Here is a 24,704-nt window from a genome sequence, read left to right on the forward strand (position 1 = left end):
AGTTTACCCAGGATGTGGTGTAGGAGTTTACACAGGATGTGGTGTGGGAGCTTACCCAGGATGTGGTGTGGGAGTTTACACAGGATGTGGTGTGGGAGCTTACCCAGGATGTGGTGTGGGAGTTTCCTGTCTTTATACAGGTCAGTCAGAAACAAACTGTTGATGAGGGTCGATTTTCCAAGCCCAGTTTCTCCTGCAAAACAAAACAGTACATTGGTCTAACAAACAAAACAAAACAATACATTGGTCTAACAAACAAAACAAAACAATACATTGGTCTAACAAACAAAATAATATATTAAAAAATACATTGATCAGACAAACAAAACAATACATTGGTCTAACCAAAAAAACAATACATTGGTCATGCAGACAAACCAAAACAAAACAGTAAATTACAAATGGTCAGACGGAAAAAAAATTTATCCATTAATCAGAGAACAAAACAAAATGAGCCATTAATCAGATAAACAAAACAAAATATCCATTAATCAGATAACTAAAACAAATTACCTGTTAATCAGACAAACAAAACAAAATGATCCATTAATAAACTAATCAAAACAAAATGATTCATTAATCAGACAAACAAAACAAAATGATCTATTGATCAGACAAACAAAAACAGAATTATTCATTAATAAGGCAAACAAAAACAAAATGATCCATTAATCAAAGAAAACAAAATGACACATTAATCAGACAAAAAAAAAAGATCCATTAATCAGATAAACAAAACAAATTGAGCCATTAATCAGTCAAACAAAAACAAAATGATCCATTGATCAAAGAAAACAAAATGACACATTAATCTGACCAAAAAATGATACATAAATCAGATAAACAAAACAAAATAAAATGATCCGTAAATCAGCCAAACAAAAACATAATGATACATTAATCAGATAAATAAAACAAAATGAGCCATTAATCAGATAAACAAAACAAAATGATCCATTAATCAGATAAACAAAACAAAATGATACATTGATCAGATAAAGAAAACAAAATGAGCCATTAAGGAGACAAACAAAATAAAATGAGCCATTAATCAAATAAACAAAACAAATGATCCATTAATCAGATAACTAAAACAAATTATCCGTTAATCAGACAGACATATTAATGAAATGAATAAAACAAATGATCCATTAATCAGACAAACAAAACTAAATGATCCATTAATCAGACAAACAAAACTAAATGATCCATTAATCAGAGAAACAAAACAAAATGATCCGTAAATCAGTGAAACAAAAACAAAATGATACATTAATAAGATAAACAGAACAAATGATACATTAATTAGTCAAACAAAACAAAATGATACATTAATCAGTCAAACAAAACAAAATGATCCATTAATCAGAGAAACAAAACAAAATGATACATTAATCAGTCAAACAAAACAAAATGATACATTAATAAGATAAACAGAACAAATGATACATTAATTAGTCAAACAAAACAAAATGATACATTAATCAGTCAAACAAAACAAAATGATACATTAATCAGTCAAACAAAACAAATGTTCCATTCATCAGCAATCTGATTAAAATCAGCTCCTCAATCCGCTCCTTTACTAGCGACAAATCAAAAGAAATAAAGGAGCGGATCGAGGAGCTGATTTTAATCAGATTGCATTCATCAGATAAACAAAACAAAATGGTACATTACTCGATCAGACAAACAAAACAAAATGATACATTACTCAAACAAAACAAAATGATTAACATTAGTCCAACATCTGTGCCAACTACAATTCAGTATATTGAAATTTTCCCCGCTATATATATATATTCTGATTCTTACCTACAACCATCATGCAGAATTCAAAGCCCCGCTTGACAGCTTTTCTGTGCACTTGATCTGGTAGTGTAGCAAAACCTATAAATTCATCATCATCCTACAAAAGGGAGATGCAAACCGATAGTACTATATATCCAAGTTAGACTGAAAGCAAATATCCAAGTGGTTTGAAGTTCACAGTGCCATATTGATTTAGACTTTTTAAATCACTAATGACAGAAAAGTCATGTGACCAATAAGTCTAGGAATTGCATCTTTATAAGAAAAAGATTTAGTCTTGGAGTTTCCTGCTCTCTCTAGTGAAAGTTTTGCTGAAAAATTTAAATCTATTTGAAAATTTAGAGCTTCAAGTGATTTTATTTTAATTCTTCCTCCAATTCCTATGAAACCTCCTTAATTCGAGTATTAAGACAAAGTGGACCATGTTAAGTCCACACGTCCCCAATGCTGATTGGTCACAAACTTAATTCATTTCCATGATACTACAAGTCCAAATAGAAAACTTTCTATATGCGTTACAATAGTGCAAATGGGTACAATAGTTTATCCCAAGGTCATCTATTGTTTAATGAAATACTTCACACTCAATTTCAAAATCCTACGAGACAATTGAAGCTGGAATCTGGATAAAAGAATTGAAGATTAAAAAACTGTAATATGAGCTGTACTGCTCACTGAAAAATGAGGATGCAGTGACTTCATCCATGAGGATGATATCAAGAGGATGAAAGTCTGGCCAGGACTGAGACAATGACCATTCCATGAACACTCAAAAATCATTCTGACATGTAATATAAAGAATTGGCCCTAGGTAGCAATTAAAAATCAGGCCACATAGCTCGGAAAACTGATTTCTGCACTTTCTTCAATGATACTCCCGATCTGTGTTTGAAAATCTGTGGCAATTTCATCCTGATTTACATGTAGTCAGCTTCATCATCTTCAGTTGACTCCTGGAATCTTATTACAAGCTAATGGTGATGCTAATTCATAAAGTCCATTGTATCCTGCAATCTCATCATACTCCTGTGGCAATAATTACCCTATTTACATTTACAGATAGGTTGATACAAAATAGAAAAGCTTTAAAAAACCCATTGTATATTGCCACTGAAAACCATTGTATATTGCTACAGAAAACCATTGTATATTGCCACTGAAAACCATTGTATATCACTACAGAAAACCATTGTATATTAATTGCTACAAAAAACCATTGTATATCGCCACAGAAAACCATTGTATATCACCACAGAAAACCATTGTATATCGCCACAGAAAACCATTGTATATCGCCACAGAAAACCATTGTATATCGCCACAGAAAACCATTGTATATTGCTACAGAAAACCATTGTATATCACCACAGAAAACCATTGTATATCGCCACAGAAAACCATTGTATATCACTACAGAAAACCATTGTATTTTGCTACAGAAAACCATTGTATATTGCCACAGAAAACCATTGTATATCGCTACAGAAAACCATTCTATATCACCACATGTAGCAGTGCTACTTATAGATAAACAATACATACTTATAATTATGTTATAATAGTACATTTTATTCACAGACTTTAATTATGGATTAAATTATTCCATTTGCCTGATCAAGATATAGGATTGGCAGTGGGTGTGATGATAAGGCAACAGGGAATGCTTACTCCTCCTAGGCATCTCATCCCACCCACGTCCTACTCTAAATTTTGTATTATGATATTAATGCTCATTATTCTGGTATTTATGAAATTGATATCACTTTTCAGTATCTTCACTTTTCATTCCACATTGTTAAGGTAACTCCATACTCACAGTTTTATCTGATACAAGTTTAAAATGTGTATTTATTTTCATTCATTAGAGTTAAAACTAACAAATTATCAAATAAAATACATAGGTCATCACACATTTTAAGATGTGAGACATACATAAACACATATATCATCGTCAGAAAATTGCAATTTTCCTTAAACAGCGTTATAAAAATTCCATACAAACTGGTTATGACGATATAGTAGCATGCACTCATAACAATTTCATGAAACTGTATCTTCACAAAAATATACAAAATGTCTGTAAAAAATAAAGGAAATATATCGCATTGTAGACTTAATTGATAAAGAAATAGAAAATAACTCCTTGGATTCAATATTTTGAAATGTATCATTGATTATTCATCTACAACTTACACTTTTGAAATATTTTATTTTTAACAAGATTTTTTACAATAACTATAGGAAAAGACTCCAACAAAATTTATGTTCCTATCATGCATAAATCTAATAAATCATTGATTTTGCAAAATCTTATGACATCACAGGAGGGTGGAATTACTTTAAAGTTACTGCATGGTCTAACATACATATTCTATCAATAGTACAATCAATTTACATACTGAACACTTACAACATGTAGCCTTGCTGAATTGAAGATTAAAAATATATCAGGTACCAGTAATCATAATTTTCTAATGTGCCAGATGTATATTTAATTTCTTGTCATCTGGAATAACATTCTTTCACATAGTAAAACATCAAAAGACTGTGATGTCATTGGGGCGACCTTTAACCTTCAGTGGTTTCATTAAAATGTCAACCACTGGCTGTGGACTGTCACGAGATAACTAGCTTGTTATTACCCGGAGCACTGGCTGTTCAACAAAATATAACTTAATCGGTGTTTGGCTACATGTATATAGTAAATTCTTCTGGGTGTTTTGTAAAAAGTGAATATATTAACTTTCATAGCTTCTACAGTTGGTATGGGGATTTTAATACATATATGAATTTTTTAAAAATAACATTGTACATGTATCACCCATCAACAGGTTTTTAGTACTTTTAAAATTAGCACTTACAAGTCTTACATTAGAAACAGCTGTAATTTTGAGATGATGCGCATCATGTGTGGCCTTTATCTTCAGAGTTTGATTTAATTTTAATCATCTGGTATCATGGTGTAACAATATTTCATTTTAAATTCTGCCTTCTCTTTCAATGATCAAGAATGTTTTAACATCATGACTTTAGATAGCTAATTGATTGTAATTGATTGTATTTGTACCACTCTGCCACTGATTTTAGGCCAGTTTAACGTCAGTCCCACACTTGACACTTAAGACCACCAACATCATGGACGTGATCGCTTGCATGTTTACTTTATATGTTACCCCAATGTACATTCTATGGTGCTCAACCACTACTCCACACAATACACAGGGCACATTGTACTGGTCCCCCCCCCCCCTATTAAACTGGACTCCAAGCACCTTACTTTGACAAGACCATGCATGCTCTGTAATTACAACCATGTCATTGGAGATTGGACATAAAACCCTCACTGGTCAATATCAAAACACTAAACCTGAAGGCCATCTTATGAATGTATCCATGACAACAGAGTAATGCTTTCTTCATTTTATTTTTATCTAAGCCATCCATAATATCTAATTCATGATCATTTAACTCATCTGACAATTATTTGGTTAAATTGCTAAATTTGCAACAAGCACTAACTTTAGAACAGGGAAACGAGTTCAAAGGAAGGAGAAATGAGAATCTTTCAACAAAACATCCTGTCTGTAGTGACTGAGTTATATAAAATCAGGATATCAGTTTTCTAGTGTTTTAAATAACATCTATCTGAATAAAAATGTGACAGAATATATTAGTCCCAAATCTATTCTGTAATACAAAACCCAGAGGTGTTGACAGGGTAGAATATTCCAAGGTCACCTTCAGAATCAAATGATATAGGTTCCTATTGTGAAATTTTCATTTCTTCTTTAATCAGACTGGGGAATTTCAGAATCTCTGATAAAACTTCATTCATAAAGTGTATGCTGATATATAGATCATTTAGTGCAGATTAATTAATTACCATATGCAGAGACTCACAACAATGAGCAAGTGAGATATCTGCAATGATAGCAGAATTTTTTAGGTAAAATACACCGAACAAATGATTATAATTTGAATTGATCGAATTACTGTACCAAAAAATATAGTTTGCCTCCACTAAATCCCATCAAATTCATAAACTGGTATCCACCTGATTCGTGGATTATGATACATGATAAAAACAGCGTAATGTACATTGGTGACAAACCTAGAAACTTGTTCCATGATAGGTCACTAATCATAATAATGACTTATAAGTGTTGAGCTGTCAGATATGATGTACCAGAAACATCACAGACCAAAATAACCACAATGGACAGTAAGTTGGATGTGAAATGGCTATAAGATTCGTGGTCAGAGCTCCTTGGCGGTGTGTCACCACCTGACATGTCAATCACTCAGAGCATCCCCCAGTATTACCACGTTCATCACTAATTAGTACTGATTCACACCTTCAGAATGCAATTTTATCCTAAGTCGGTCAGTGGTTTCACTGTTGACCACTCAAACCGCAAACTAGAATTTGCAACCACAATTGTACCTAATCATATCAGACTGTATTAATTTACAAAGAACAGTTAATACTGTATAGGACACTACTGTAAGATTTAAGATGAGGGAATCTAACCTAGCTGTCATATGATATCATGGATTTAAATACAGCTTCCAGTGAATTTTGCCTTCCTCAGCCTTTATTTTGTACTTTCAAAGTGAATAACTTTACTTTTATAGATTGAGTTGAAATACCTATTTGGTTCCATTAATATTAAAAGCCACTAAAGACTTGAGTTTGGTTAGTAATGATAAACTGACACAATTTTGACATCTGACCTATATACTGCTTTCTCTAAAATTATCTTTAAAAACTCACCAATTTCCTTCACTGGCCCAGATGAAATAATGACTTCAAAATACATGTAAAAAAAATCCAAACTCACCAATTTTTTGGGTTCAAGTGAAATTCTCCTGGTTAAGCGGCGTTTCCGTTTAGGTTCTTTAGTCTCTGCCTTGTCTGGCACCTCAGTAACTGGAGGGACCGTGGACAAAGGTTTCCGACCAGCACTGGATGTACTACTGTTCCGTCTGGGTGGACGAACAGGAGAAGTAACTCCTACTGTTTTGTCCTCTACAGGTCCTGATGATCTTGATCCAATATCGGATGGTCCTAGTGACCTTGACAATGAGAGTTTAGTTTCTTGCTCTCCTTTGACCTCTGTGACCTTTGGAGGATAGTTTTGGTTGAGGTCCTTGCCCTCCTGGCTGGATGAAGAGGGCTGACTGCCATATTTTGCCACCTCTCCTTTAGATGAGGGTGGAGTTGTGAGGGAAGGATCTGGCACTTGGTTTGTTATCTTCGGTGTGTCATACAGTGAGTCCTGAGGAGACGGAGTCAAAGGTGAGGTAGGATATACCTGGGACCGTGGTCTGTCATAAATCCGTCGACCCCGCTCCTCCTCCTGATGAAGGATGCCATTTTCTTGGTGAGACCTACCTATGATAGGGTGGGCAGAGTATTTGACCCCTGTGCTGGTCTCATAGTGGCTGAGACTCTGCAGTTTGGACTCACTTCCTGCCTGGTCATTGGGAAGCTGGCTGGAACTGATGGGAGAGAATGACCAGCGGTTCTTAGCATTGTCATTACTCAAGAGTTTACGAGGTCGCAGGATGGATGCTGCTGACTGTTCTGACTTTGCTGGGTTTGGACTTGGCTTTAGCGAAGAAGAACTCAGTGAAAACTTGAAGGGTGTCCGAAATCTCTTTTGCTGACTGCTGCCTTCCATCGTGTGGGGTACGATTTAAAACAAACTGACCTACGTTGACATTCCTTCCACAATTACAAGTCAATTAGAACTTGTTCACCATATCAAATCCATTACAAGTACAATAATAATCTATACCCACAGTAAACCTCTTTTCAGGTGTAAATTCTTTCACATCTCCCATGCTAACTCCACAGAAATCTCAAAATTTTCCATAAGATCTTGCACAAGGAACATCAGAGGAGTAGAGTCACTGATTTTCACATGTAATTTCTTCAAATTACCATCACAACTCAGTACTGAATCAACACAGTACACATGCATATATAAATTTCTGTAGTGGCTGAGGCAGTGTCTCCGTCACGGTCAGGTGAACCCCTACAATCTGTGTCACGGTCCGTTTGTCCAATGTGAATGGGTTCCTGTCTGCTGTAGTTCAGTACAGTGTGGTTGGTAGTCTGTTAATGATGTCCACAGATAAACAGCCACAGGCTGCCCTTAACTTACCTGCATGTGGACCAGTCCATGTTTTTACCTACCTTACATACACCTTATGGCACATTCCATTTTATGAGACTGAGGTATGCTGATAATATTGCAACATTTTGCATAATCACTGTTTACATGCAACAATTTGCATTACTGAATTTCTATGTGTCGGAATTGCTCAAGTTCAATTCAAGATATATTAACTTTGATCTACATTAAATACATTGATCATGCTCTTTTTTTAAATTACTACCTCATTTTCATCATACAATTATTAAATGTTACACAATAACATATACTCTAATCTACTAACACATACAGACAGTACTGTGTTAATTTTTATACACAAGTTCAAATTGATGAGGGTAAAACCATTTTATTAAACAAGTTAAAACAATTTTCTGTGCAAAAGTTAAATTTAATTTTTAAAGAATGTGTTTAAAAAGTATATTTACACAGATGGTGAACACATATACTAATAGCCCACTGCAAACACACAGCTGTCAAAAGCCCAAATAAATTCTATTTTTTCTTCCACATCACAACACTGACTCAATATGCATGTATTTTTACAAAATTTATCACCCCTACGAGACATTTCTATTACCATGACAATAAATGATATTATCTACATCAACTTTAAATTTAATGACAACAGATGTTTGTCTGGGCTCCTGGCTGTGTTTCTTTTCCCCCAGTAAGCTCTCTGCACCAGAGATTACAATCATTGTAACAAAATTGAATTTCAAATTTTTAATCCCAGCATGTAAACAACAAACATGCCTTAAAACTGCTTTATTCTGAGAGTTTTTGTTAATCATCTCATTCATTCCTTCTTTTCATTTTTTAAATAAGTTCTTTATCTTGAAAATACAGTCTTTGTAAATCAATCAAGTCCATTATTTAAAAGACTGCAGGCAATCAGATTTAGATAAGACACCGATTACCAAGTCCATTCTTTCAAATGAATTCAAAATACCTGTTCAACCTTTTTAGAAAAACCCAGGTATTTCAAAAGGCTGGATGTGTATGAGTATGTAAACAATAACAAAAATAATGTCTTACACAGGTGTTAACAATAAAATGATGACCTATGTCCTCCAGCAGATGGAGAGAGGGTTGATGGTACAGAACAGAACTATAATCCATGGGAAAACTGATCCTCCATCCCGCTGGTTTTCAGGTCAGTGAGAGTGGCTGGAGAGGACGTCACAAGGAGCAAGACAATGGGTTGGTCCTCCAGGAGCTATACAAGTACCAGTTTGTACCATGTTACTAACCCATAAAGACCTCTGCCCCAGACCTACATAGTAAGCTTCTGTCCCATCAGTGTACACTAATTATGGTCTCCATTTAAAAGTCCAGCACACATTGTCCTTGGACTCCCATTCAAATCTGTATTTATTTCCTCACATATTTCATTGACTGCTTGATGTATATACATGTAGTATACATTCTTTATTTCCAAATCTGCAGCTACGGCCCTATTAGGCATCACAGATAACATACATAAAATTTCTACAATATTACAGATATAAATTATTACAGCCTATTTAAACTTTTGGATGAATTATGTCCCTTGAAATGAATTTCTTAAATTTTCAAATGTCCCCAAATTGTTGATAGAACTTGAGTCTAATGACATTAAATGTCTCAGACACCTAAAAGATTGTCCCATTACATGGACTGGCTGGTGTCAGTTTATAGAGTAAGATCTGAGTTTACATCGCGCAGTGGGCCTTTATACAACATTCTCTATTTACAGAGTTGATCTAACTACCAATCTGATAAAAACTGCCCAAACAGACTGTAACATGGGGTATCCTAGACTAAGTGCTTACTTCAATACAAACCTCCAGTCTGATTTAACATAAACATTTCACGGACCATATCAAACCAAATTCCTGGATACTGGAGCAGAACACAATGACTACATAACATATCATTAACAAAATTAAATGGAGCATAAATTGGTGAGAATTAAGCTAGAATTAATTACACTCACCGATCTAAACATGCTTAGTCTCCAGCCTCTGACACAAAGCTGAGTTGTAGCTCATCAAGGCTGGCTATAGACCATGATCTGTATTGATTTATGATGAATCTTAGATCAATATCTGCCTAGGACTTTCCACAGAGCACTCACTATTATTGATCTTGTTTACAAAAAAGAATTCACATGAGAAATTGCTACATCTGCTTGGAGCTGGAGTGATGTAAAATGGTAACTGTTGTGTGTCCTAAAACAGACAGGCATACAGACAAAGTAATCTACTACAGACCTGCATCCCTCCAAAACAGACAGGCATACAGACAAAGTAATCTACTACAGACCTGCATCCCTCCAAAACAGACAGGCATACAGACAAAGTAATCTACTACAGAGCTGAATCCCTCCAAAACAGACAGGAATACAAAGTAATCTACTACAGAGCTGAATCCCTCCAAAACAGACAGGCATACAGACAAAGTAATCTACTAGAGACCTGCATCCCTCCAAAACAGACAGGCATACAGACAAAGTAATCTACTACAGACCTGCATCCCTCCAAAACAGACAGGTATACAGACAGAGTAATCTACTACAGAGCTGCATCCCTCGAGTGAATGAATGTTCTGATATACATTAAATGCATGGACATGAAATGGTCTAAGGTGGAACACTCTCCCAAAGGAGAAAAATAGACAAAATACCCCTCCCCCACCTACTGATAAAATGAAGGACCTTGATAGTTTTACCCTATCAGGACTGCACGCAGTGGGGACCTATATTGATTTCTACAGAGCCATGCAGACTGTTAAGGCTCTTGGTTGATGTTTGGCATTCCTTTGGCGATTAGACTGAATCCGGTGATTTACATAACATGTCTAGCTGTTTAGTATCCAGCTTGGATGCGTCCCCTGGGTAAGGCTATTACAGGATGATAGGAAATATATTGACAGCTATCAAAGAACCTGTCCAGAAATACATAGAACAGAAAGAAAACCACAAAATTTGATGGGCGAGAAAATACATGAAACACTAAGCATGATGTCTTTCTGTGCCAATTTTAACACAAAGTAAACCAAGACATTGTTGATGTGTTTGATAAACACAAAGTAAACCAAGACATTGTTGATGTGTTTGATAAACACAACCCTGAAAGTGGTGATCACTTGTAATGTTCTCATATATTTCTATCATTTTGCTAAATATCAATTCTTTAACATCTTTAGTTCAAAAGTTTTCAGAAATGTCCTCTACCACTGAACAACAAAAATTCATTATGGATTTAAAATCGACATAAACTGATTAACAAGGGTTCTCATCCCCCCCCCACGAAAACTGAAGATACAGTGTAATCATATTCTGCTTTACTCTCTTATGTTCAAAATAAAACTGGAAATGGAAATGTCAACATAACAGTACAAAAAGTTGTTTTCAATGAAATATACAGAGAAAAAATAAAGTAAAATTGAATGTCACATTCAGCACACACCTGGCAGTTAACTTTACGAATCAAAGAATTGTGTCACGTTTCTCACAGTTTACATCTAGAATTCTGTTTAACCTTCAATTGCAAATTCTCCGTCCTAAAGATAAAGCAAAGCTAATAAAGGTGAATTCATTAAAGGTTTGGATTAGAAATTGAATTCTGTCAGTATGTTTGTTCCTTCCAAGGGGAAACCACTCCTTACAAAGCTGTCCAAGCCCTGATAAGGGGATTGCAATTAGGCACTATGCAATGTCTGCCAAGATTCTTGTCTCTTGTCTGAGATGCTCTGCTCCTATACCTCAGCAGCTTTAAAATGTTATGAAATTCAACAAAGATAGAGAATTTGAAAATCATTATGGAGAGGAAAGAATTTACATTATAAAATGTTTAGGAAACCAATATGGAGAAAATAAAAGACTACTGGCAATAGATTGGAAAATTCCATACAATAGTGTGCTTTTTTTTCTACAACAGAATTTTAACACTGACAGTATTTATGAAATGAAAACATGAACATGATTGAGAGAGAGAGAGAGAGAGAGAGAGAGAAGAGAGAGAGAGAGAGAGAGAGAGAGAGAGAGAGAGAGAGAGAGAGTTCCAAAGGAAGTAACTCCCACAAAATTTCACTCACTACTTCAAAATTCACTGGCTTGTTCCTCAGCATGCTAGCATCCAATTTCACACTATAACATTAATTAAATCCACAGAGTCTGTATGGGACTTACAGTAACTAACCAGAATACCATTCCTTCTGAGTTCATTAACGAACCCATCAGAATCCCTACCCCTTTACAGTTCATTAAACATGCAATGCTTATTTAAACTCACCAGAATATAATCATTGGTATTGAACTGACATTGTCACAACTAACAAAGTAGCAGTTTTAATTAAATACAGTACAAGCCATTAATTAATTAAAGGTTTATAAAGAATAATAATTTTTAAAAAGCCAGTGTCTGTGACAAGGCATGGAATTTCAGGTGTTAGCTATAGTATTGCTTACTCCTAGTCAAACATTGACACCTCCTCATCCAGAATGAAATCTGTCAGCCTAATGTTACAGATGGTCCAGTATTTCCTGACCGTCAGTCTGTCTGTGGAATGTGCAGCCTTCAAAATCACCCATCTATATGAAGCAATATATTAGCTCCAGAAAAATATCTAATGTCATTTTATTTCCAAATGAATATAAATGGTCATGGAGCCTCATTCTGAGTATGAGGATATAGACATATGATACTGGATAAGGGAAATCACACTCAAGGAGTTGAATATTTCATCCATGAATGAGTTCCTGATCAACATATTCATATCCATCAATTTCATGTGGATCAACTCCTCATGGATTATTTTTCTCCTATCACTTGTGTAATTTATCATAGATTAGTTCTGAGGAAATTAAACTATTACAGGATTATGGAAATCCATAACTGTCATTAACTGCAAATAAACATGTCGAGGACACCTTCTTTGGTTGTGAACATCCTGTAAGTTGTGAACATGATGTAAGTTGTGAACATGATGTAGGTTGTGTACATGATGTAGGTTGTGTACATGATGTAGGTTGTGTACACCAGTACATTGTTGATATGAATCACTATATACAACAAGAGGTCCACAGGCCTTATTGGTCACCTGAGTACTAGTGAAAAGTATCACTACTCTCAAGGGCTATAAAATTTAGAAAAATTTCCTGTTCTGAATATCTAAGCTAAATTCTAATGTTCAGCGACAGTATAAAACAAGATGTGTTCTTAAGACTTCACTGCCCCCAAAAGTGCATACACTGATGAAAGGCTTTACATATGATATAATATATGTATTAACATTAAAAGATATGACTAACTTGGACCCATCCTAGAGTCAAAACCCTGGGATGTGAAATTCATCATTTTTGTACATTCTTTTCTGCTATTCCTAAGTATGCATTTAGATTTTATACAGTATCAGCAAACTTCAAGAAATCTTTTAAATTGTTATTATAATTTTGACACCACCCTGAAACCAAACCCTTACCCCCTAGGATCAGGGAATTTACAATTTGACTACATACTCTTTCTAAATATCCATTTAGTTTCAATTTAGTATCATTATAGCACTAGAGATGTTGAATAAGTGTTTTATACATAAACACTATATAATAAGTTTGGCCTCACCCTGAGGTCAGAACTCCTACCCTGTGGATCATGAAATTTACAATTTTGGTAGAGGCTTTCCTGCTCTATATTGCAATGCATTTAGTTTTTCTTACAATTGTGCAGTTGTAAAGAAGAATATTTTTAATAACTGGTCAATTTTTGGCAGTTTGTGCCCTGTCCCTATAATGCTCCAGGGGTGCAGGAGTTCTAAAATTTACAATTTATGTTCCCAGACTTGTTCCAAAAATGCTTCATACCAAATTTAAAGAGAACTGAAATAGTATTATCATGAAGAAGTTAAAAATTTCTATTGTTCACACATTTAATAACTGACCATTTTGGCCCCACCCTGATACCAAAACCCCTAACCCTGGGATCATCAAATTCACAATTTTGGTAAAGGACTATCTGTTCTTTCTAAATATCCATTTAGTTTCAGTTTAGTATCAATAGCTTTAAAGAAGATGTTATTTAAGTGTTTTACACATAAACACTATAATAAAGTAAAGTTGGCCCCGTCCTGGGGTCAGAACCCCTACTCTGGGGATCATGAGATTTGCAATTTTGGTAGAGGCCTTCCCGCTCTACATCACTATATATGCATTTAATTTTTCTTACACAGGTGCAGTTGTGGAGAAGATTTTTTTAAATTTGTCAATTTTTGGCAGTTTTTGTCCCACCCCTTGGGCCCCAGGGGTGCAGGAATCCTGAAATTTATAATGTATGTCCCCCTTGTCCCAAAGATGCCTCATACCAAATTTGAAAAGAATTGGAATAGTAATTAGAAGCTAAAAATGTTCAATTGTTAATGTATGACGCACGATAACGGATGACAACCAATTGCAATTGGTCACCTGAATAAACTCAGGTGACCTAATAAAACATGCTTACATTAAATCATTATTGGGTGTAAAACTTATTTAGGCACAAAAAAGATGGACAGAAATATGACAAAAATGTGACCCCTGCAGGTTAAGAATGTTGTGTGGGATCAGATATACAGAAGTTTTGTGGATCAGTGACAACACAATTTGTAAAGTGATATACTTCTCCATGAAACTTGACATTAATTAGATTTATTGTTTCTTTATACCATGGGTTTTCCTAAATGATTCTTCAAGTCTCAATTTGTCCAGATTTGAGAGAACTCTAACTGACCAGTGGAGTGTCCTCTTGTAGTCTGGACAATCCTGGTTTGCTAGCTTGGTTTGTCAGCCTTGTCTGTCTGTCTGCCACTTCTCTACGTCTGGTTATGCTGGCAGGTTCTATCAAAAGTTTGAGATAAGAGTCAGGAAAATCTTAGAACTTCCATAATAATACCAATCATGATATAGTTTAACAAATAGAAATGAAAACAAAATTGACTTGGATGAGGCTGATTTGATATATTCACCATCTCAACCCAACAAAATCTAGATTATTTTACAAGCATTGCAGGAAAAAACACTTTAAAAAAACAACAACTTAAAAAATTTCTAAATCCTGTAATCATATTGTTAAGAGAGCATGCCCTTGGTCAATACATGTATATGTTTTTACTGTTACATGTTGTTTGGCAATATTAAGAAGAATCCATGGCTGGTTGTGGTAAAGCGTTGTGCATGAGGTTAGCTGAGCGTTTGCTTTGTAATTCAGAGGTATGGGTATTTTATGGCAAGCCCTTTTACTATTTATTTGATAAATAAGATATCTCTTTAAATAAGAGAGATATCTTTTTATACTAGAGAGATATCTCTTTAACCAAAAGAGATATCTGTTTGACTAAAAAAGACATCTCTTTAAACAAAAGAGATATCTTAATTTTATGTTGGGGAGATATCTCTTTCTCTTTGAGAGATATCTCTTAAAGCTAGAGAGATTCTCTCTAACTTAAAGAGATATCTCTCTAGCATAAAGAGATATCTCTCTATCAATGTAAAAAGAGATATCTCTTTAAGTTAGAGAGATATCTCTTTAAATTTTCAAAAAGAGATATCTCTTTAACTTAAAGAGATATCTATTTAAATTTTTCCCCAGGTGATCATAATGACTTTTCCCTGTTGCATCGCCATTAATATGATGTAACCCTATTTTTTAACCAATCAAAATACTTCTAGTGTAAAAATGGCGGAAAAGGTTGAAGAGATGTTTGGGGTAACATTATCAAGTTACTGAGAGGTTAAATCCAGTCTAGCTTACATATTTCTTTGTTTTTTTTGTTACCAGTATACACTTCACATGCAGTAAACACAAAATCTTCCCCCAGGATTGCAGCCACCATGCTAAGATTTGCTTTGGATTCCTTAAGTATTCAAACTAATAAAGATATTGGAAAGAGATCTCTCTTTTTCTTTGAGAGATATCTCTTTTTCAACAATTAAAGAGATATCTCTTATACTTTGAGAGATATCTCTCTAGGATTTCTTAGAGTCTCAGATATCTCTTTAAGTGAAGGAAATATCTCTCAAAGTAAAAGAGATATCTCTCAGAGTAAGAGAGATATCTCTTTAAGTGAGAGATATCTCTCTAATTGAAAGAGATATCTCTTAAAGTATGAGAGATATCTCTCTATTAAGTGAAAGAGATATCTGTGAAAGAGATATCTCTCTAAGTGTAAGATATATCTCTAAAAGTAAAAGAGATATCTCTCTAGGTGAAAAAGATATCTCTCTAAGTGAAAGAGATATCTCTTTTTTAGAGAAATATCTCTTAAAATTAAGAGATATCTCTTTAAAATAAGAGATATCTCTTTAATCTAAAGAGATATCTTATTTTTCGAATAAAGAGTGAAAGGGCTTAATTGCCATAGTATTTACATTCTTGATCCTGGTACAGCGTCAAACCTGACATAAGGATTGACTGCTCGATCCTAATAGTCGGCATTAGAAACAAAAGTAAGGCCTATATCAGATTTGACCATAATGACAGAGTTCCTGTGTTACTGTATGACAAAGAGCCCTCACTGCTACAGTATTGCACATCATGCATAGGTCAAAAGGTCAAAGTTTGTGGCACCTCATCTAAAGCTGGTGATGTGGCTAATATTCTCAAATGGGAAATAAAACAATTAACAAACAATCAAACAAGTCCAGTTCACACATCAAAATGTGGTGGTGGTGGTGGTGGTGGTGGTGGGGGGGGGGGGTAATTGTTCAACTTCCCTAGGCCATCACACACTGTGCACATGAATATATTGTGTAAGACTTTGGTGTGGGCCTCCAAACAATATATTCCTAAATTCAAAAACAAAGAGAGCTTATTTCAAATTATGAGCACTATATATATAAACAGATATGTTTGTTTTATACAATGATATGAAAAGAGTACATTCTGCACTTTGATTTTGGTGCAGTTTCAGCAGTATAATCCAACTGTTTATGGTGTCATGACCAGGATTTCTACTGTTTCAAGATTCACATGCACTCAACCACCACTTGTAAGTTATTGAATATAAGTTAATATACCACATGGTGATTTAAATCTTATCACTATTCATTTTGATGACAGGATCTAATTTGACAACACATGCATTTTATGAATTTAATTTTCAGCTAATTTTGAAAGAAATGCAATTAACAGTTCTACTTATAAGCTTACCCAAGAATAAAAAATAAGGAAAAGGTGATTGTTTACAGGAAATTCTACATATTGATTGTAAATAATTTGTTTTTCATGTTTGGGTCTAATAGTAACATAAAAATATCACTTTTCTTATAGGATCTACAAAACCAAGAAGATTTTTTCATAATAATGAGAGATACAGAATACATATATTGCATTCCCCCTTCCCACCCCAAACAATCAATCTATTAAAACAAATTATCCTGTTTTACCATTAAGCAAAATTTGCAATTTTACAAATCAGTGTAAATAAGTAAAAATGATAGTAAACTATGCACATAGATCACATCGATCATTTCTTTTTTCTCTCTCTGGATTGTAAAGCTCATTTGCAAAAAAGGATTAGTCTGTTTATGATTCCTAAAAGATCAGATGAAATAGAATGCAGTCATAGGCTGAGAGTAAATAAAATACATATGGAGCTGTCAAGAGCTCTTGCATATTGAATGGCAATTCTGAAATTCTCTGTATAGATAGAGATAGAAAAAAAAATTACCTTGCTCTCGTAAGTGAGTGAACTTCGGGTTGGCCATTAGATTTCCGAACATTGCGGGTTCTAAAAATTTATTTCCCTTTATAAATGGATGATCAAACTTCCTGTTAATATACAAACAGAAATAACTTAATATTTCCTCAATTGTTAAAATCAATAGCCAGGAGGAAATTAAGAACAATAAGTACTTGCAGAAAACAATCAAAACTTTTAAGTCTCATTCACAAAACTTTTTCATGGTCAGTCACACAGTAACTTTATCTTCATAATTCTTTAAAACTCTATACAATGTACTTTGAAATTCACTGAAAGCACCCAAGAAAAACTATACAGTATAATTAACTCAATACTGTATCCTAGCTGCCTTCTCGAAAACACAATTCACTTACAAAAAATATAGTACATGTTTTCCCTTTGCACAATGTATATATCTTCCTTATAATTCTAAATGAGTGATATAATATTACAAAACATGTACCCATACATTGCTCAGACTGAATCCAGATCACTCAAATGCATGCATGGATTATTAAGTTTGATTAACAGAATGCTTCATCTGAGTGACACAGATCCCAGAATTTTTATATGTAGCTCACATTGCAACATGTCCATGTATTTAGTTTTATTTCTGATGCTATAAATTTTCTCCTTACTTAAATTGTGGATGCACCTTAAAACATATAAGACATGCAAAGTGCAGAAAAAAGGTGTCAATGTGCTGATCTCACATCCTGACTACCTCAATGTGCTGATCTCACATCCTGACTACCTCAATGTCAGCCGAGCTTCCATTTGTTCAGCACCAAACTGAAATTTATAAAAAAAAAAAAAAAAAAAAAAAAAAAATCATACAAAAAAGGCTTGCTGAATGTTATCTGTGTCTAATTGTTGGGATGTTTTCTATTTCTTTGGCTCCAATGTTTCATAGACATAATCTGTGTTATATTGTGGATGGGTTCCTTCACACCTGCATACAACACATCTAATGTAGTGCCCGGAGTTACAAGTATATACACTGTCTGTTTAAAAACAATCTGAGGCAATTCTCCAAATTACCTCTAATGCATCCTGGAAAAATTAACTGATATTGCTAATGACGCACAGTTCCTGGACAAACATCAATATACTCAAAGCTTTAAATGGATGACCAATGTAAATGTTAAATCATTTTGATATTTTAAGGATCTATAGTGACTAATGCTGCAAGGTTTGAGATTTTAAGGTCGCATCTTAGGGACCCCAGACTTCACTTTTAAATTCAGGTATGCTGCAATGTAAACAGGAATCTGATTGGTTCAAACTCTTACTTAAACATAATCACAAATGGACATCAGACCTAAGCAATGCAGCATATGGCAAACTTATTTGTATTTCCTTGAAGAACATATAAAAAGAAACATTACTTTAAAATGTGTACACATTCGATACATTCTACTTCCTGAAAATCAGGAAGATATCTTCACTGCATTAAACATGCAGCACATATGTATAAACACCACATATATGTGTACAAACACCATACCAGTATGTACAAACACAACACTGAGAATTGATTCATCTGAACACGTCTAGAAGAGGGTCAATAACTATGATACTAACCAGGAACTAGTGTCTTCCAGTACTGTTCTATATGATCAGCTGGTACAGTGGTAACTGTTGTATACAACCAGCTGGTACAATAATAACTGTTGTATACAATCAGCTGGTACAATAATAACTGTTGTATACAATCAGCTGGTACAGTGATAACTGTTGTATACAATCAGCTGGTACAATAATAACTGTTGTATATAATCAGCTGGTACAATGATAACTGTTGTATACAATCAGCTGATACAATGATAACTGTTGTATTACAATCAGCTGGTACAGTGATAACTGTTGTATACTATCAGCTGATACAATGATAACTGTTGTATACAATCAGCTGGTACAATAATAACTGTTGTATACAATCAGCTGGTACAGTGATAACTGTTGTATACAATCAGCTGGTACAATAATAACTGTTGTATACAATCAGCTGGTACAGTGATAACTGTTGTATACAATCAGCTGATACAATGATAACTGTTGTATTACAATCAGCTGGTACAGTGATAACTGTTGTATACTATCAGCTGATACAATGATAACTGTTGTATTACAATCAGCTGGTACAATAATAACTGTTGTATACAGTCAGCTGGTACAATGATAAATGTTGTATTACAATCAGCTGGTACAATAATAAATGTTGCATACAATCAGCTGATACAATGATAACTGTTGTATTACAATCAGCTGGTACAGTGATAACTGATGTATTACAATCAGCTGGTACAGTGATAACAGTTGTGTACAATTTAGCTGGTATAATGATAACTGTTGTATACAATCAGCTGGTACAATGATAACTGTTGTATACAATCAGCTGGTACAGTGATAACTGTTGTATACAATCAGCTAGTACAATGATAACTGTTGTATACAATCAGCTGGTACAATAATAACTGTTGTATACAATCAGCTGGTACAGTGATAACTGTTATATACAATCAGCTGGTACAATAATTACTGTTATATACAATCAGCTTGTACAGTAATAACTGTTGTATACAATCAGCTGGTACAATGATAACTGTTGTATACAATCAGCTGGTACAATAATTACTGTTGTATACAATCAGCTGGTACAGTAATAACTGTTGTATACAATCAGCTGGTACAATGATAACTGTTGTATACAATCAGTTGGTACAGTAATAACTGCTGTATACAATCAGCTGGTACAATGATAACTGTTGTATTACAATCAGCTGGTACAGTGATAACTGTTGTATACTATCAGCTGCTACAATGATAAATGTTGCATACAATCAGCTGATACAATGATAACTGTTGTATTACAATCAGCTGGTACAGTGATAACAGTTGTGTACAATTTAGCTGGTACAATGATAACTGTTGTATTACAATCAGCTGGTACAGTGATAACTGTTGTATTACAATCAGCTGGTACAATGATAACTGTTGTATACAATCAGCTGGTACAGTAATAACTGTTGTATACAATCAGCTGGTACAATGATAAATGTTGTATACAATCAGCTGGTACAATGATAAATGTTGTATACAATCAGCTGGTACAGTGATAACTGTTGTATAAAATCAGCTGGTGTGTACAATCAGCTGGTACAGTGATAACAGTTGTGTACAATCAGCTGGTACAATGATAACTGCTGTATACAATTAGCTGGTACAATGATAACTGTTGTATACAATCAGCTGGTACAGTGATAACTGTTGTATACAATCAGCTGGTACAGTGATAACTGTTGTATACAATCAGCTGGTACAATGATAACTGTTTTATTACAATCAGCTGGTACAATGATAATTGTTGTATACAATCAGCTGGTACAATAATCACTGTTGTATTACAATCAGCTGGTACAATAATAACTGTTTTATTACAATCAGCTAATACAGTGATAACTGTTGTATACAATCAGCTGGTACAGTGATAACTGTTGTATACAATCAGCTGGTACAGTGATAACTGTTGTATACAATCAGCTGGTACAATGATAATTGTTGTATACAATCAGTTGGTACAATAATAACTTGTATTACAATCAGCTGGTACAATGATAACTGTTTTATTACAATCAGCTGGTACAATGATAACTGTTGTATACAATCAGCTGGTACAATGATAACTGTTGTATACAATCAGCTGGTACAGTGATAACTGTTGTATACAATCAGCTGGTACAGTAATAACTGTTGTATACAATCAGCTGGTACAATGATAACTGTTGTATACAATCAGCTGGTACAATGATAACTGTTGTATACAATCAGCTGGTACAATGATAACTGTTGTATACAATCAGCTGGTACAGTGATAACTGTTGTATACAATCAGCTGGTACAATGATAACTGTTGTATACAATCAGCTGGTACAATAATAACTGTTGTATACAATCAGCTTGTACAGTAATAACTGTTGTATACAATCAGCTGGTACAATGACAACTGTTTTATTACAATCAGCTGGTACAATAATAACTGTTTGATTACAATCAGCTAGTACAGTGATAACTGTTGTATACAATCAGCTGGTACAATGATAACTGTTGTAGACAATCAGCAGGTACAATGATAACTATTCTATACAATCAGCTGGTACAGTACTTAATGTAGTTAAACGACACAAGAACAGGAAATATTCTTGCCAACTGCTTTTCATGTACTGCACTGAATTTAAATATGCCAAAAGGAAGTTTGTTTTAGCCAGAGAATATATTACAGGGCAAACATTGAGCCTAGAGGTGAAACTTACCAACACAAGACCCCCTCCATCATGTACCAATGTAGGGTTTGCTCTGATCTAGAGAGATTATGTGCTGTTGACATCTGATGATGTACTTTGCTCTGAACACAACTAAAACACCAAAGTACATGATCTCCAGGGACCCAGGATCTGATATTTACCCATCTGGCATTGGGAAACTCCAAATCTACTCTAGCATTATATCTTTGTAATTCTCTCAGTTTTAAATCACTACATCCTGTTACATATGCAGTATACCAATAATTCATTAATGAACAAAAGCTGTCAGAAGTAAGAATGCAAGCAGACTCTTCAAATAACTTAATGACAGTGAGTTCACACAAATCGTAAGAGAATCGTATATCTTATTTCATGGATTTTATGAAGTTATAATGAGAATCCATGCAACGTACCCTGAACCTGATTATATTAACATCCTGATCATTCATTTGAAAATTATAGGCCTGGTGTTAGCATCAGAATCATTCCCAAAAGCTGGTGTGCATCTGTAGATGGTTGATTTAGATATACAACTGTGCTATAGTAAAATTTCTTTTCAAGAGTTTAAATTTTTATCTACCAAATTATTAAATGAAGATGAAATAAATTGCTATCTACTAATTGTAACACAGCTAATCAAAATAACAATATCAATATTAAAATCATTGCAAGTTGAATTATTATATCAATTAAAAGAAATTCCTAAAGTAGAAATTTCTACTCCAGCTCTGTTTGGATCCGTCCCATTTTTATAATTGATGTCTGAAGTCTTCATGTTCATATTGCAATTGCAATGAATATCCTTAATTATATCACCCACAGAATAATTAAAACAAACTGAAAGCAATATTAGAGTTATATCTTTATCAAATATTTCTCCCTCAAAAACCTATACCTCATCAGAAGGGATCCCTCAAAACATCACTAAAACAGCTTTGTAAAAATAAAGGTAGTTGACACAATTTCACTTATATTTTAAAATTTCCATAAAAGATAAGGAAAAATCAAAATTCATGCATGCAAAGCTTAAATTTGTGTGAAATAATATGCATATATGGCCCTAGCTTGTAAACTTAGCTGTGAGAGTATGCTCCCTGTGTCAAGGTTAATTTCACATAAGGTGCAAAATTCTTCCAAAAATGGGTGAACTGGCTTTAAAAAAATTATAGCATTAAATTAAGTCCATGAAAATCAGAGCAGAAAGCCTGAACATCCATACAGACAAATGGACACACAGACAAATGTACACACATCCATACAGACAAATGAACACACAGACAAATGTACACACATCCATACAGACAAATGAACACACAGACATATGGACAAACAAACATACATACATCATTGTACTCTATGATAATTCATCCTGTCCAAAGATAAGACTATATAATAAGAAAAGAGAGTGTAGTTTATATACCTATACTGGAGTCTGTAGGAAGTATATATATATATACCTATACTGGAGTCTGTAGGGAGTCCAGTAGTTGCATGTCCTGTTTCTATCTGGCAAGGACTGATCAGATGAAGGGATACTTAATGGTCAGATTGTCAGAGAGTTCATTAACACCAAACACCTGAACAAATGTCACTTAATTAATCAACTCAGAAAAAATGCACAAGCATGCACTGCATGAGTCACTAAGCGTACAAGCCCCAGGAATTGTATCCAGAATCTCGTCAACTGACATCAATGAATTAATCTCAGGTGGCTATCGGCTGTGTAATGTTAATCTTCTGTAAACAGACTTGGAATATACTACATCAGGTGGAAATGGAGATGGCAATTGTTAATTATAGTTAAAATGCTAACATAGAGCAGAAAGGAAGAGTTATACGAGATTCTTAAGATGTCTGTAAAACTTTACATGAATTATTGTCCTGCTGTACATCACAAATCATTCTTCAAAAACTTATACCAAGAAATCAGATCAGAGATTAACATGGAACAAATCATTAAACAGTAAAAAAAAAAAACCATTTGTATCTATATACAGCCATTAATTTTTGAAAAATGCTCTGGCCTTACCTGAATCTATGAATCAATTATCTACAGCTTCCACAAGGCATTAGACCTAGACTAGGAAGAGAGTATCTGCTTCCCAACTGATTATAATGCATAAAAAACTTTTAAACGTCTTACAGATTTCCTTTTCATTAATTCATTACTGGTTACTGTTTTATGGCAGTAATTATACAGAGGCTGACAAAAGCTGAAGGTTATCAGATTTATCTATCTGCAGATCTACAGCTTACCTCCAAAGTCAACTCTGTTCCTCTACAGCCAAGCTAATCACCTTAACATAACAAAGTAGTCAATCACACACACACACACACAAAAACATCCAAGGAATTATGAATCGCTTGCTTAGACCAAAGCTAGGTGATTTGTGCTGAACTGAAATATCTTGTTTTTCACTTTATATATATTTTTAATATTTTTTTTTTGAATACCTCCTTTAATTACCATAATGAATGTGCTATTGTATAAGTAACAGTGCTTACCTGTCATTATCAGCATCACCCCTGTAATTCGTTGTCCCTTCTTTATGCCCCTCCTACAAAATACAAAGCCCCACTGTCAGGGTTCTGGTCATGTTTATCATGGAGATGGCATGGCCAACCTCTGATCATACACCTTCTTCTGCAAAGTCACACAAGGCAGACAGTGTTCTGCTTCAATAACATGTGACAACTGCCATTTGAATACAAT

The 24,704-nt window shown here is 34.2% G+C and overlaps 1 protein-coding gene across 4 annotated transcripts in view; it reads right to left on the reverse strand.

Annotated features, from left to right (window-relative positions):
• LOC125649360 (septin-2) overlaps positions 1-22,455 on the reverse strand; it is a 34,029-nt gene extending 11,574 nt beyond the window's left edge. For 2 of the 4 annotated variants that reach the window (XM_048876851.2, XM_056155341.1), the window contains exons 1-3: positions 6,654-9,431; positions 1,816-1,909; positions 104-193 (exon numbers count right to left, since the gene is read on the reverse strand). In XM_048876851.2, the coding sequence (XP_048732808.1) occupies positions 104-193; positions 1,816-1,909; positions 6,654-7,496 (1,027 nt within the window). In that variant the 5' untranslated portion in view covers positions 7,497-9,431. Of the gene's footprint in view, positions 1-103; positions 194-1,815; positions 1,910-6,653; positions 9,432-14,737; positions 14,845-17,675; positions 17,777-18,061; positions 18,097-18,441; positions 18,480-22,404 lie in introns of those variants that run through there. The other 2 variants (XM_048876864.2, XM_056155352.1) reach the window with 2 other exon arrangements.
• Between the last annotated feature and the right edge of the window lie 2,249 nt (positions 22,456-24,704).

This window comes from Ostrea edulis, chromosome 1 (assembly GCF_947568905.1).
Source record: "Ostrea edulis chromosome 1, xbOstEdul1.1, whole genome shotgun sequence".
NCBI lineage: Eukaryota > Metazoa > Mollusca > Bivalvia > Ostreida > Ostreidae > Ostrea > Ostrea edulis.